Source organism: Zootoca vivipara, chromosome 15 (assembly GCF_963506605.1).
Source record: "Zootoca vivipara chromosome 15, rZooViv1.1, whole genome shotgun sequence".
NCBI lineage: Eukaryota > Metazoa > Chordata > Lepidosauria > Squamata > Lacertidae > Zootoca > Zootoca vivipara.
In genome coordinates this window covers 14,157,137-14,172,300 of record NC_083290.1, presented here as the reverse complement: position 1 = coordinate 14,172,300, position 15,164 = coordinate 14,157,137, and the positions used below count along the sequence as shown (strand labels likewise).

General features: G+C 45.2%; 1 protein-coding gene and 1 long non-coding RNA gene across 5 annotated transcripts; one reads left to right on the top strand and one right to left on the bottom strand.

Moving 5' to 3' along the window:
* Positions 1–35: 35 nt before the first annotated feature.
* Positions 36–12,679, top strand: LOC132591167 (uncharacterized). Its single transcript, XR_009556801.1, has 3 exons — positions 36–99; positions 11,541–11,667; positions 12,552–12,679. It is a non-coding gene; the product is annotated as an uncharacterized LOC132591167 (long non-coding RNA).
* Positions 1,343–13,312, bottom strand: STYXL1 (serine/threonine/tyrosine interacting like 1). 4 transcript variants are annotated; one of them, XM_035139337.2, is made up of 9 exons: positions 13,178–13,312; positions 12,658–12,719; positions 10,456–10,600; positions 10,235–10,291; positions 8,674–8,819; positions 7,016–7,161; positions 5,388–5,485; positions 2,200–2,309; positions 1,343–1,752 (listed from the first exon to the last, which is right to left on the bottom strand). In XM_035139337.2, the coding sequence occupies exons 1-9, from the start codon at positions 13,278–13,280 to the stop codon at positions 1,621–1,623; spliced, it is 999 nt and encodes a 332-aa protein (XP_034995228.1). In that variant the 5' UTR covers positions 13,281–13,312; the 3' UTR covers positions 1,343–1,620. The 4 variants fall into 4 exon arrangements, 3 of the variants coding, with proteins under 3 accessions (XP_034995228.1, XP_034995227.1, XP_034995229.1); XR_004693989.2 differs by having other exon boundaries at positions 1,616–1,752; positions 2,200–2,305; XM_035139336.2 differs by having other exon boundaries at positions 1,611–2,309.
* Between the last annotated feature and the right edge of the window lie 1,852 nt (positions 13,313–15,164).

Genomic DNA, 15,164 nt, shown 5'->3' with positions numbered 1-15,164 from the left:
CCGTCTCGCCCTGCGTAGGCGCAGCCAATCGACGCCGCCTCTAGGCAGTAGGGGGCGGGACGTATCGAGGGGCAACCGTCGTCGCGAGGGCACAGAGAGGTGAGGGGCTGTGGGCGGGGCTTTTGGTGCTTTCCTTTTGTCCTAGAAGCACGATCAAGGAGGGACTTTGCCATGCATCATATTGTATTAATTCAGGCATACATGAAAATTAGAAAATTAAAATTGTTGTACAGCCTTCCCCAGGGAAGTGTATGCAAGCATGAATAGCCATTTCAGGGCTTCTGTTGGAAGATTCGGGAGAGATGAAAGAAAGTCCTTCCTGCCACAGTTGCATTGTTAAATTGTGGAACTCCTTCCCGCAGCTCAAAACATCTGGAAGTTGCCAGGTTGGAAAAGGTTTGTTACATAGAAAAACCTGTCTCCCATTTCTCCACCCACCCACAAAATGAGTTGCCCACTGATAGTCGTAGCTCAGCAATATCTGGAGGGCCAAAGGCTCTCCACTCCTGCTCTAGCATGAGCATACAGTGGTACCTTGGTTCCCAAGCAGAATGCGTTCTGGAAGTCTGTTCGACTTCTGGAAACCAAGGCGCGGCTTCCGATTGGTGCAGGCGTGCCAGAAACAATAGAGGAAGCCGAATTGGACATTCGGCTTCCAAAAAATGTTCAAAAACCGGAACACTCACTTCCAGGTTTCGATCATTCTGGAGCTGAAACGTACGAGTACCAAGGTGTTTGGGAACCAGGGTATGACTCCATAACTTCCATCGTATGCTGACACACCTATTATCCTGGCCCTTGACAAATGAGCACTCTTTCTCTCTGGATACAAGCTTTTCTTCTGAATATAAATTGTTTTAACTGATTTTCAGCCGGAACTCAATCTGGCACCTCTCAATGCCCTTTTCAAATGTGTTGGATTATTCAGTGTGATGTTGCCGTCAAGCATGGGGTCATGCTTTCCCTTGTGCCGTGGCTAGAGACAGGAAATCTTTGGTGATGGTGACAGTATCCTGGCTGTGGGATGCTCTCTGTAGAGATACTCTGCTATCGTCTACTTTACTTGCCTTGCTGGCCTAATTCTTCCCAGGTTTCCACAGGGAAGTGATTTCTTATCATTCCTGTCTTTGTGTTTTTACGGCCTTTTAATTTCCTTCAGTTTTTAATATCCCATTATTGTTGTTTTCCATGCTAATACTTGCATTTTTCTCTTTTGTTTGGTGCCTTTTGAAAAGCTTTTGCTGAGAGGCAGGACATAAATCGTTCAAGTTCATAAACAAATAGACAGGCCATAAAGCTCCCTGGTGCAAGTTCTCAATGATCTTGATAGACAAGTTCCAGATACACAGAGGCGGAAGGTATTTATTTCTGAATAAAGCACACAAAAGGTCCTAACGCCACTCAGCTCTGTACACGGGAGTAAAGAGAACCTGTGAGATATGCCATAAACCTTGCAGGATAGAGATAATGATAATGAAAAATAAATATTATTACTATTTTTTTTTAAAAAAACCCAACTCCCAAAACTTCTGTCTCAATCACCACCACTCGAAAGCCGTCAAAATTCCATTGCAGGAAGCCAACAGTGATTCAGGGACTTTCTCTGTCACCCGCTCTTGGTCAGTAATTCGGTTCAGCAATATCGGTGATCTCGCTCAGGTAGATGCGTGCCTCCCATTCTGACAGCTGTCGCACAAACCCCCGATTGGGCCGCATGTTGATTTTGCACTTCTGAACATAGCTCCAAGCTTTCTACCAAAAAAGCAAGCAAATAGCAGAAGTAGCAGGGAGAGTGGGGCGGAATCTGTCTTCTAACAACAGGCAGAGGAGGGATCTGGACACTCCACCCCACCCCCTAGCATCTTGGTCAGGTAACTAAGCGGCTTAGCATGCTGAAGGTCCCAAGTTCAATCTCCAGCTCAAGAGTCTGGTGATGGGAAAGACATCCTTACCAAAGAACTTGGTCTTTCTTCCCAGCCTTACCTGGTGACATTCTTTGTGCAAAGCCAGCACTACTGTTGTGATTATTTATATCTGCCTTTGCTAAGTACATGGAGCTTTACAAACAACAAGGGCAACGTCATTTTGTCGTGCTTCTGGATTTTGGCAGCCAGAAATGAGCACCCCAAGGAGGGTTAAAAGGCAGGATATATGGATTGTAAGGAAACAATCCTGCCTGCCCCCTCCGCCTCCACTTACCTTTAAGTAAAGCCTGCAGGAATGCATGAGATAAGCTATGATCACTGTGCTGCACCTGCTTATGCCCATGGTGGAGAAAACCAGGATTCTTTCCTTGTGGACATGACTGTCTAGAAAAGAGGAACAAAAATAAATGCCCGTGTGGTAATTGGACATTCTAAGCAAAAGGCTCTTTTCAGCTTTCACTGTGGACGTTGAGTTGGTGAAAGTGACCAGGAGAGGCTGTAGGGTTTGGGTAAGATTTGCTGGCTAAATGGTTACAGGTAGGTAGCCGTGTTGGTCTGCCATAGTTGAAACAAAATAAAAAAAAATTCCTTCCAGTAGCACCTTAGAGACCAACTAAGTTTGTTATTGGTATGAGTTTTTGTGTGCATGCACACTTCTTCAGATACACTGACACTGAGAGGGTGGGGAAGGGTATTACTCAGAAGGGTGGTGGAAATTGTGATTGGCTGATAGGTGTGGTAAACCTGTTGACAACTGTTAACGACTGCAATTGGTCTTACAGGAAAAAGCAAGGGGTGAGATGGCTAGAAATAGCTTTATCATGTATAATGAGCTAAGAATCCAATGTCTCTATTCAGAACAGGTCTCTCCATGGTTTTAAGTTTGGTAATAAGTTGCAATTCAGCAACTTCTCTTTCCAGTCTATTTCTGACATTCTTTTGTAATATGACAGCTACTTTGAGATCTTGTATAGAATGTCCTGGGAGATTGAAGTGTTATCCTACTGGTTTCTCTGCCTTGTGATTTCTGATAAAACAAAAACTGAAATAATGGGCTAATGCTGCCAATTTCTTCAAAAGTCCAATACAATACAAGCAGCACGCAAGGGCACAAGATTCAATCAAGTTTCAATCAAGTATTATTAGTACAAAAAGAAAACAATAAGAGAACCATATACAAATCCTGACACAGAAGCCAAAACCAAACGTCAAGCAGATAGCACATGCTGAAACTAAGAAAACTCTGAACATAAGAAATTGAATATGTAAATGTATCAAAGCTGCATGAGAGAACCTTTCGAAATAAGAACTTGAGCACTGTGGCCTAAGCCAAGATAAGTGGTTTCATACGAATTTGAATGTATTAAACAGAAAGCAGGAGAAACTACTGAAGCCTGTCATATGGGCGAAACAGGTGAAAAACGCCGACAGCCTGTCTATTATTGACACTTCGTTTGACCTGCTGCCACTTTGCTGACCGCTAAAGGTAAAGGTAAAGGGACCCCTGACCATTAGGTCCAGTCGTGACCGACTGGGGTTGCGCGCTCATCTCGCATTATTGGCCAAGGGAGCCAGCGTATAGCTTCCAGGGCATGTGGCCAGCATGACAAAGCTGCTTCTGGCAAACCAGAGCAGCACATGGAAACGCCGTTTACCTTCCCGCTATAGCGGTTCCTATTTATCTACTTGCATTTTGACGTGCTTTCAAACTGCTAGGTTGGCAGGAGCTGGGACCAAGCAACGGGAGCTCACCCCGTCACAGGGATTCGAACCGCCGACCTTCTGATCAGCAAGCCCTAGGCTCAGTAGTTTAACCACAGCGCCACCTGGGTCCCTTCTTGCTGACCGCTACATAGCCTCAAAGACCATAAAGACTGGTTTGCCTTTCGGTATTTATTTGTATATGCTATCTGCTTGCTGCTTGTATTTTATTGGACTTGTGATTCTGATGTCAGATTTATGTCCATTTATCCTTTGGCATAGGATTTGGCCTGTTTGTCCAATATAGAGAGCTGAATGGCACTGTTGGCATTTGATGGCATACACAATGTTAGAAGATGAGCAATGTTAGAAGATGGCTAAATGTGGTCAGCCCTACCATTAGGCAGAATGAAGCATCCACCTTAGTCAGGAGATTCTGGGAGACAGCTGCCCCTAAGACGGCCCACTGCTCACAGTTGTGGTGGAAGACATTGCCTCATCATCAGGGTGGAAGGAATTTTCAGTGCCAGTCTGCTGCCAAGTCAGCTTCAAAGGGGCAAGCGCACCATTGGGTTGCTAAATGACTGTGGTGCCCCCCCCTTTCCTCAAGTGCATCTGCCTGGCTGCAGTGCGTCCTTGAATTGTGATAATCCCTCATGCTTGTGCTGATGAAAAAGTGTTTGTGTGTGTGTGTAGAAAAATCTCAGGCTTTTGCGTGGCCAGAATTTGGTCTCAGGCTGTTGGGAAATGTAGCACACACTGCATCTGGTCAGCACCAGACCGGCAGTGGCTGATGTATAACTCTCTGAGCCACATGAACCCTCACTGACCCTGACACCGGACTTCATGGTGAGCTGGGGAGATTAAAAAAGAAAATTCTGGGTTGATGGGGATATTTTTGGACTGGGGAGAGGAGTATTGGTGTGTTGAATTTTTATGTTTATCTGTTGCTGGGTGGGGGTATTGTTTGATTTATTGTTGGTGTACTGTTAATGTTTTTTGTTACTGTTATGGGGGGAAGGAGCTGGTGGGGTTGGGGTTTTTTTTTTTGTTTGTTTCCCCAATATGGAATCTTAATTCCCCTCACCCCTGCTATTCTATGGTATAAGGCATATATATTTAATATGTCTCCTGGAGATCATTTGGGTGACAAGCAACTAATAAATTTAATTAATATGATTAATATTTCCACAACCAGGAAGTCAAGTGTATAAGATTTTTCTACAGGGCTTGGGAAGTTCTGGCCTGCAGGCCAGATTTAGCTTGGCATGGGTCTTAATTTGGCCTGGAAGGCTGTCCCGCCCCTCCCCCCCAAAAAATCCACACCCACCTTTCCCTGTAGCCTGATATCATATGTGCATCAGACACAGGGGTGGGGGGGTGGGAGGTAGAGACACAGCTGGATCAGCTGCGTGACCAAGCTCCCCATGGGGAACTCAGGCAGACAGGTGATTCTGCAGAAAGCATAGGACTGGCAAAGCTCCTTTGGCTTGTGCTTTCTGAGTGTCCAACTATAAGCCGGGTTCTGGGTGCTTGGGAAGCGCTACACAAGGGTTTTTGACACAGCAGGTGGGATCATCCAGCTGTCAATTGGGCATCTGATAGGTGAGTTGTCCCAACCCAGTTGGCCTGCAATGGTATGATAGTGATGAAAAGGCTCCCCACCCCTGTCCTACCAGTTGAAGAGCTTGGTGCACCTCCTTGGCGTTTCCCCATGTTTAGGGCATGGGGTTAGAGGAGTAGCCACCTTGGTCTACTCACCAATGAAGTGGCAAATCTTGGGAAAGAAGGAAAAGATCTCTGCATCTGGAGAATCCGGAATGGGGATATGAAGCAGTCTGTCATCGTCTTCAAGGAAACTGGGAAACAGCAAAGAGAAGACCTGCTGGGGCACTTGCATAAAAACTCTACCAGCCCAGCAAAAAATGGCAAATGATGCCAGTATAGTCACCAACCTATTTGCCCAATGACCAGAAATGATGGGAGCTGGAAGTCCATCAACATCTGGAAAGCCACAGATTCCAGTGTTTGGTTCAACTCCCCAGCCCACCTTGAAGCCCAAAGGGTGGCATTGAGCCAGTCATTCTCTCTCACCATACCCTACCTCGTGGGGTGGGGCAAACTCTGGAAGGTTAGCTCCCTGGGGGAAGGGGAGGCGATAAAAAGGCAACAAATAAAGGGGGGGGTCGACAAGGGCCCACAGTCAGACACCAAGGACAGTGTTGATAATGATGAGCCCCAAGAGGTTCATGGCTGAATGGGGCTTTGAACTGGGATCCCTTTGATCCCAGCCCAACACTCTAACCCAGCGGTTCCCAAAGTGGGCAGTACCCCAAGGGACAGTGAGATTCCAGAAGGGGGCACTAAGAGGCAGTGTCTCCACCCGCTTCATTCAGGCCAGACACTGAAGTCCTCCCCCAAGGGCCTTCTGGTGGTTCCCTCAGTGCAAAGTGAGGTTACAGGGAACCAGGCAAAGGGCCTTCTTGGCAGTCATGCCCACCCTGTGGAACGCCCTCCCAGCCGATGTCAAACAGATAAACAATGATTTGACTTTCAGAAGACACCTGAAGGCAACCTTGTATAGGGAAGGTTTTGATGTTTGTTTTACTGTGGTTTTATAATTTGTTGGAAGCTGCCCAGAGTGGCTGGGGCAACTGAATCAAATGGGCAGCCTAGATATAATAAATTATCATCATCACCACCATTATTAGGCAAGGGGGCAGCAGGCGGGCTCTGGAGGTACAAATGACTAACAGGCTTTGAAAAGGTGGCACCACAAGTTTGCCCTTTTTCGGTAGTACCGGTACATACTATTTGATTCTTAGTTACAAAACACAGTGCTTTTTTCTGGGAGGATGCAGGGGTACGTATACCCCTAAACATTTTGTGAATCTAAGTTTGGCCTCATTGAGGAGCAGTATTTCAAAATGAGTAGGAAAATGAGAGTACCCCCAAACATTTTTTTAGAAAAAAAAGCACTGACAAAATGTATAACATTAAGGTACATACCTAACAGGTTCACTGATTAATTACTGATATTCCTCTCCATAGGCAAGTTCATCCATTTTGTTGAATTAAGCAAAAATTAATTGGATTCTGAATAAATATGTAATTAATTATTACTGTTTTGAATTGTATTGTCTTATTATATTCCTTTGTGGGTTGTGCAAACCGCTGCAATGCTTTTTAAGGGTAGTGAGCAATGGGGATGAATTTTGGGGACCAAGGGGGTAGAGACCCCCAAAAGTCTGGGAACCACTGCCTTAACCTTTAAACACAACTCTGGCCTAAAGATTATTTATGGGCTTGTAACTTTTGTGGCCTTCCTTGCAAGCCTGGAAAAGAACGGACAGCCAACTACTGCTCAGCCGGTTGTCACTGGAACTTACAATGTGCCAGCTTCTTCGCAGACATTGAGATGGGCTTTGATTTTCAGATCCTTCTGTATCTGGCTGTCACAGGCCTGGGTGTAATTTCCCATGTACAAGCGAGCAGGCAGGATCTCCACGGGGTAGGGCTTAAAGGCCTCTAGCTCCTTTAGGGGAAGGACATATCATCAAAATCAGCAGCAGCATCTTCCTATTTATTACTCGCCCATCACCACCAGGACCATGGCATGTTCAAATTTAAAAACAGTTAAAACATATTACATCCACAATAATAGGGTTGATCCCAAAAGTATTCTTAAGAGTGGTTTAACAAGCTTCCCTCTGAGAATTTTAACTCTGTGAGGGGAACAGGAGCCTCCGAACAACTCTCAGCACCCTCAACATACTACAGCTCCCAGGATTCTTTGGGGGAAGCCAAATGTTGTGAATAAGGCCCAGGTGAGTTGTGGAGAGTGGCCTAGAACATGCAGAAATAACGAGTGGACCAGGGGAGGATGGGTCTCCTGAGCTTCTCTGGAGGCAAAGAAGTTCCAGGGACTGCCAGCCTGGTTTCCTCTTCAGGCACCTGGCTAAGAGATCAGCACAGGGTTGCCATACGTCCAGATTTTCCCAGCCGGAATACTGCAGTCAGAAGCAGCATCCAGGTGGAAATCGCCAACATGTCCAGGAAAATCCAGGCGTTTGGCAACCCGTGTCAGCAAGAGCTCAGCAACTTTTGTGTCCGAATTTTCACTTTTCTAAATATGGCAACCCTAGATCAGCAAAAAGTGACTATAAGGCAGACATGGTGTCTGAAGAGGCAACAGAGTTTAGTGAGCAGGAAAGGGCTGGGGAAGAGAGCAGTCCAGAATCAGAGGCAGGAGGGGAGGGGGAGCCAGGAGACAGAGATGAAGCAGGCTGCTGAAGAATCCAGACAGTCGTCCCCCCTTTCCTCCCACAACAAGCTCCTCTCTCCCCTGGTCTCCCATAACATGGAGAGGAATGAAGCAAACAGAGGCATGATGAAGGAGCCCCAGGTTGCTTGGGGTGGACTTGGAGGAGGAATCTTGGAGAGCAGTGGAAAGCAGGGGTCCTTTAGTCCTTGCAACTGCCTCATTAGGGCAAGACCTTCTGGGAAGAGTTGCTGGGATCACTAGGCCTGTGCTGTTTGGGTTTCTTTGAATAAAGAGTTAACTTCACTGACACTGGTGTTTCAGTGCTAACCTGTTCCTGAGTCCGGCTCCTGACAGCTACTCTATCTGGCACTTAGAACTCTCCCCAGGCCATCTTCACTGGTGGGGCTTCACACCAGGGTGTTTTGGCCCAGCTGGAAGGAATCCCTGAGCTCCGATAATGCCTCGAATGACTGGAGGCTAGAGGGGTAGTGACCTTGCGTAGAAACCAGTCTACTGCACAAAGGTATACATTCATTGGTCTGCCCGCTCTTTCCTCTGGACCTGCCAATTGCCATGTGGCCCTGGAAGGTTGCACTTTAGGGAATGCAGCCCCCACCCTGGCCTGAAGGTCCAATCAAAAGGGGGGCGTGCACCCGAGGTTACACCAACACCCCTTACCCTGCCAAAAATAAGCACGCTGAGAGCAGCAGCCCAACCTGAGGAGGAGATGGCAACAACCCCACTAAGAAGTTGAGAGCCTGCTCTCCGAAGTCTCCCTCTCACCTGAGGCATCCAGAATATCTTCTGGGTCCGCAGGTAATGGTAAGTTGCTGTGAACAATTCATACCCGCCCCTCAGGACCAGGACTGGAGAACTGGTGAACTGCTGCATAACCCTGGCACAGCGAGGTGCAGATCCCACTGGGGCATCTAGATAAATTGTGAGAGGCATTTGTTTTAAAAGAAAAGCACTCCAGAGGCATCCGCTTCTGGCCTTGTCACCAGTGAAACCATTGGATTTGCTATGTATTGCATTTCTCCCATTACTTTTTTAGCCCACCATTCAAAACAATCGGATGACAATTTCTGTTACCTTTTCCTCCCACCATTCAAGACCACCTGCCTCTGAAGCCATGCCTCTTCCCATATACTCCCTCCCCTGGGAGGGGGACTTGTAGTGTGTTTGGCAATATCACATAGAGACATAGGAAGCTGTGTCAACCTAGCTGAGTACTGTCTACACCGCGGTTTCCCAAACTTGGGTCTCCAGCTGTTGTTGCACTACAATTCCCATCATCCCTAGCTAGCAGGACCAGCAGTCAGGGATGATGGGAACTGTATAGTGGTACCTCGGTTCTCAAACTTAATCTGTTCCAGAAATCCATTCCAAAACCAAGGCGCGCTTTCCCATAGAAAGTAACGCAAAATGGAGTAATCCGTTCCAGACTCTTAAAAAAAACAACCCCTAAAACAGCAATTTAACATGAATTTTACTATCTAACAAAACCATTGATCCATAAAATCAAAGCAATAATCAATGTCTTGTACTGTACTATAAAATATATAAGACAGTATTGTAGATAATTTTTTTTTAAAAAAATTCTTACCTGCACTGATTATAGTCATTGTTTGGAAGGGGGGGGGTACACAATCAATCAATCCATCAGTAGCTGAACTGGGTTCCACACAGTGACAAAAACAAATCAACCAAAAAAGCCTCAAAAGCAAAAATACAAAATAAATAGCAAAAACAAAAGTGCCAAACTTAATCCATTCCGGAAGTCTGTTTGACACAGCTTCTAATTGGTGCAGGCTCCCCGGATACAATAGCCGACACCCACATCGGATGTTTGGCTTCCAAAAAACGTTTGAAAACCAGAACACTTACTTCCAGGTTTTTGGTACTTGAGTACCTAGGTGTTTGAGAACCAAGGTATCACTATAGTCCAAAAGCAGCTGAAGACCCAAGTTTGGGATACCCTGGTCTACCATGACCAGCAGTGGCTCGCCAGGAGTTCAAGCAGGAGTTTTTCCCCAGCCCCATCCTGGATATGCCTGGAACTGAACCTGGGACCTTCTGCATCCAAATCTGGTGCTCTGCCAATTAACTAACTACCCATCCATGCTGACATCCACAGGAGGCTTTTAGATCAAAACCTGCAGAGCCACTTTCTTTTGCCCTCAGAACTCAATAATGTGTTTTGTTCATACCAAGTGCAGTGAGGAGGACACTTCAAAACCAGACCCTTTGGCTCAACAGAGTGTCTGCCTGTTTCGCTCGTAGCTCCCTGGCTTGTCTTAACAACCTCTAGACTGCCACCATCATGATTACAGATAGAACTTACTCTCCTCAGAAGATCGCTTGGTTCTTAATTTTTTGATGTCCTCTCCCTTGTCAAATGCTGGGTGGAGGAGGAAAAAAATGAGAAAATTTGTAACAGGTTATTAAGAGCTTTTACTTCAAGATGTGTCCCAGCTCTTTTTAAGCTTTGCTCTTGCATGAGCTAGGATTATGAGATCAAAAGAGCAAGGCTGCGCAACCTGCAGCAGAAAGAGGAAGACCTACGGGTTAGATCTTTATCCACTTCATACAAATCATAATCCATGTCGTAAGCAGCCTCCACCGAGGTAGATTTGCCATCGTATACCACGCAGTATCGGACACACTCCAGATTGACGGACGGAGGAACTATGAATTTGCCCAATGGATTCTTTAGAAAGAAAGAAGAGTGGGGGGCTGGATTAATGACTTTGTGAAAAGTAATATACTTCTTACTGTGTTGCATGAAAGATACTTGCATTCTGAAAGACGTGTCTGCTTGGAGCCCTGTTACCTCTTAGGCCCAGGTCAAATCTTGTACCTTTCGCACCAACGGAACTGAAAGGCACAGAGATCCTTTCAATTACCTTTCTGTTGTTTTGTTACCATTAGCATTCTTTGTTCAGGTTACAGGTAGGTAGCCGTGTTGGTCTGGATCGAAGTAAAATAAAAAAAATTCCTTCAGTAGCACCTTAAAGACCAACTAAGTTTTTATTTTGGTATGAGCTTTCGTGTGCATGCACACTTCTTCAGATACAGTGAAATGGAAGTTTCCAGGCACTTATGTAGAGAAGGGGTGGGGAGGGGTGGGGGTGGGGAGGGGGGATCACTCAGAAGGGTGGTGGAAATGGGTGATTGACTGACTGATAGCTGTTGATGACCGCAAACGACTGCAAATGGTTTTGCATGAAAAAGCAAGGGTTGAGATGGCTGAAGATCGCTTATCATGTATAATGAGATAAGAATCCGATATCTCTGTTCAAACCAGGTCCCTCCATGGTTTATCACCAAGCTCAAAAACTTAGTTGGTCTTTAAGGTGCTACTGAAGGAATTTTTTTTATTTTACATTCTTTGTTCAATTTATGTCGCCTGCTCCAAAAGTCTCTCGGCGACGAATTTTACATAAATAATTAAAGAAAACAGCCGGCAAGTTTAATGCTAAAACAAATATCTGCCCCCCGCCCTAAACAAATAATGCATTACACCTGATTGTCTCAAAAGCCTGGTAAAAGAAGTATGTGAAGGGAGGGAACCTCAGAATTGGGGCCAAATGCGGTCTATAGACCTTGGGACTCTCCACAGGCTAAAATTCCTCCTCTCTTTTCCTCAGGCCATGCCCCACACCGGCCCTACTTTGTACTCTCCTTGAGTGTTTTTGCCTGGCTGGAATCTTGACAATGCTTCTTGCTTGCTTGGTTGGAGAATGGAGGGGCAGCACACGAGAGTCAAATATAAAGGTAAAATTTACATCTCTACCCACTTTCCTCTCTGGTTCCATTTCCTGCTGGCATGTGGTCTCTGGGAGTTTGCTCAGAAAGCAATGTGGCTATTGGCCTGAAAAAGGTTATTTCTCTTAACTCTGAGGCATGTCTTAACCATAGCTGCCAAGTTTTCCCTTTTCTCGCGAGGAAGCCTATTCAGCATAAGGGAAAATCCCTTAAAAAAAGGGATAACTTGGCAGCTAGGGACTCTTAACCTGCACTGAACAGATATTGATGTGAGCACCAGGCAAGCCTCATGGTACAGTGAAACAGCAAAATCGGATGCATATTTACTCATAATCAAGTCCCACTGTGCTGATGATTATAGCTTTAGTTGGTTTTTTAATCTGAGACTTATATTGTGAAATAACCAGCCTCATATAACCAACATGCTTAAGACTAATTAATGCATGAAGAGATTAATACCATGTGTGAAGAGGTTTGAGCTGGTTGCTCCAGCTCAAGAGCATGGCTCTCATCAGTCATTCTTGAGTCCGTATACCAATAATCTAGGAACTTTGACAACTTTGTAACTAACCTAAGTTTTACTGTCTATGCAACTTCTCTGAAGTGCATGAACATAAACCATTTGTGGTCTTTACTTATGCTGGGGGAAGAGGGAACCTTTGGAAAAAAATATTTTCAGGGGACATTTTGGAACTCACTTGAAAGAGCATATTATAAAGGTTTTACAGCCTGCATTTACGTACATATTTTGTGATGTTAAATCTCTGCAGGGGTTCTCTCACCAAAAAGAAATTTAGGTCTCAGAATCCAATGATCTATTGCACCCACATATATAACATGGTTTTTATTTTATTTTAATTGTTTAATTGCTCCCGCCAACCTTTGTCCTACAGTGAAAGGGCTCCGGCAGGGGAGAATCTAATGCTTCACCTAGGGTCTCTCCAAGCAACAGGAGGTGGCTGCAAAGAAACAACCAAGACACCCCAAAATGTCACTCGCCTTTCTGACTCGTATCGCTGTCATCAAGTGGCTTTCATTGTACTCCCTCCTCGTACGAGCATCTGAAAGCAATGCAACAGGGCAGAAAAGACACGAGGAAAGCAAATGACTGAATTGAAAACAGTGAGAAATTTGATTCCACCTTTGCTATTTTTTTCAAATGCTTCTGCATTCTCTTCATTTCTACTCTACATGAACAGTTTATCTGCAAAACAATGTGATTTACTTCTGTGAAAGGGTAAGAATTCCCCCTTGCCCTGTGTTTCTGCCTGAGTCACTGCTCTGGCCTTACCTGGGGCAAGTAATCCTGTTGCAGGTCTGCAATTGGAAGGGACACTTGATGCACAGGCAGCAGAATGACAAAGCCCCATAGAATATGGCCTACAGTTCAACGTGCTAACAAGTATTTATACAAAATACATAGACAGAAAATATATCAGAGTCACAAATAATAGAAGTCATATAAATGTTCAATGAAAAGAAATAGAAGATGTAGTCAGTATGAAAGAACATAACTTACCCATTAAACAGAGATAGTTTGGTTCTGCTAGTCTAGAGATTTTTGTGGACTGGTTCAACATATTATACAGTTCTGTTGGTTCACACAATGCCACCCCAGCCATAATGCTAGACAAGAATGATTCAACACTGAGGACACAACTGTATTCTCAAACTGAACTCTTGTAAGTAGACTACTTCACATTCAGGTAGTTCGTCCACAAACAGAAAAAGGCCCCTTCATATCTCAGCTTGCAGTCTGGAAATCCAGGTAGTTTGTTCTGTGCAGGAATCTGGGTGTCTGGATACTGTTCGACTGAAAAAGCAAAGGGAAAATGTGGATTGTTAACCAGGGCTTCCTTCTAGTTATAGAAATCACACCACCTTTAATGAATTAAGAATATACGAAGAGCCTGCTGGATCAGGACAATGGCTCATCTAGTCCAGCATCTGATCCTCCATTGTCACTGAAGACAGAAAGACGCCAACAACAATATAAAATAAATAATACAGATGCGTATAGAGATATGCAGTTCCTAGTTAAGCTCTGGATAAGCAGTGATGGCCCCCAACTTGGATGGCTTTTAAAAAAAGGATTGAACCAATTCATGGGGTAGACTATCAATGGCTGCTAGCCACGATGCCTATATTCTGCCTCCACAGTCAGAGGTGGTAATGCTTCTGAATACTAGTTGTTGGAAACTGCAGGAGATGGTGATGTTTTGTTTTGTGCTGCCCTCCCATGTGCTGCCCCCTGCAGCTTGCAAAAATAAGAAGACTCTCTGTCTCTGGAGGTTCTTGGTTGTAACTAGTTAAGATATACTCACTGAAATCAATCGAGTCAGTGTAGTGCAGCGGTTAGAGTATCAGACTAGTCACTAGAACATGCAGTACCAGGGTTTAAATCCTCAATCAGCCATGAAGCTAACTGGGTGACTTTGGGCCAGTCACTGCCTCACACAGCCTAGACCACCTCACATCATTGTTGTGAAGATAAAATGGGGAGGAGAAGAAGCTATGTATGTATGCCAACTTGAGCAGCTTGGAGAAAAAAAACTGTGATACAAATGCAATAAATAAAATAAAATAATCACGCCCCTTGGACCTGCCCACTGCAGGAATGATGTAAGGGTGCAATGGGATAAAGCCTGCAAACCACCCTTTAAGGAAAGATGGGTTATCAATGTAATAGCAAGATTTTAACTGTATGCTTCTGAAAAAAAGGCGAGACCAGACCACAACAGGCAGATTGTGACCATTTAGTCGCCTTGTGTAATAAATATATGCTCCATCTTGCATCACAAACTGGTGCAATTATTTAAAAAAATGAAAAAAGGAAATGTTCCTCAAATATCAATCAATCCAATTCATGAAAACAAATAATACTAATAATTGTTATTATTAATGACTGAATTATTATCATCATCACAGCATGATGGCAGTTACAGGTAGGTAGCCGTGTTGGTCTGCTGTAGTCGAAACAAAATTTTAAAAATTGCTTCCAGTAGCACCTTAGAGATGATGATGAATGATGGAAGCCCACCAACCTGAGTGTCCTCGGGTTCCCGTTGCTATGACACCTGTGGCTCCCGTTGCCATGGTGCGTTTGTCAACTGTTGCCACGGTAACCATAGTACTTTGTATTCCACAATGCCGGCGGCTGCGACGTCATAGTCACGGAACGCTATAGGAACCCATCGACGGGCGAGCAGGACACCGGGTCGGGATCTATCTCTTCGTTATCGGCTCGGCTTCTTTCCATCCGCGAGCTCACCGCCCCACGCCCTTCCCTCACTTTCGTTAGGCCCATCATCTCGCTCTTGCTGTTGCTGTGGAGCGAGGCTTCACGGTACCCAAGGCTTGACGCCATTGCCGGTCTTCTCACGCTCGCTGATTATCGCGATACTTTGGCGCAACGTCTGCCGCTAGCACACGGGGTCCTAGACGCAACAAACTCTCGCGAGAGTTGCAAAAACCCCTATTTCCCCCCCCCTCCCGCACCTTGCTCT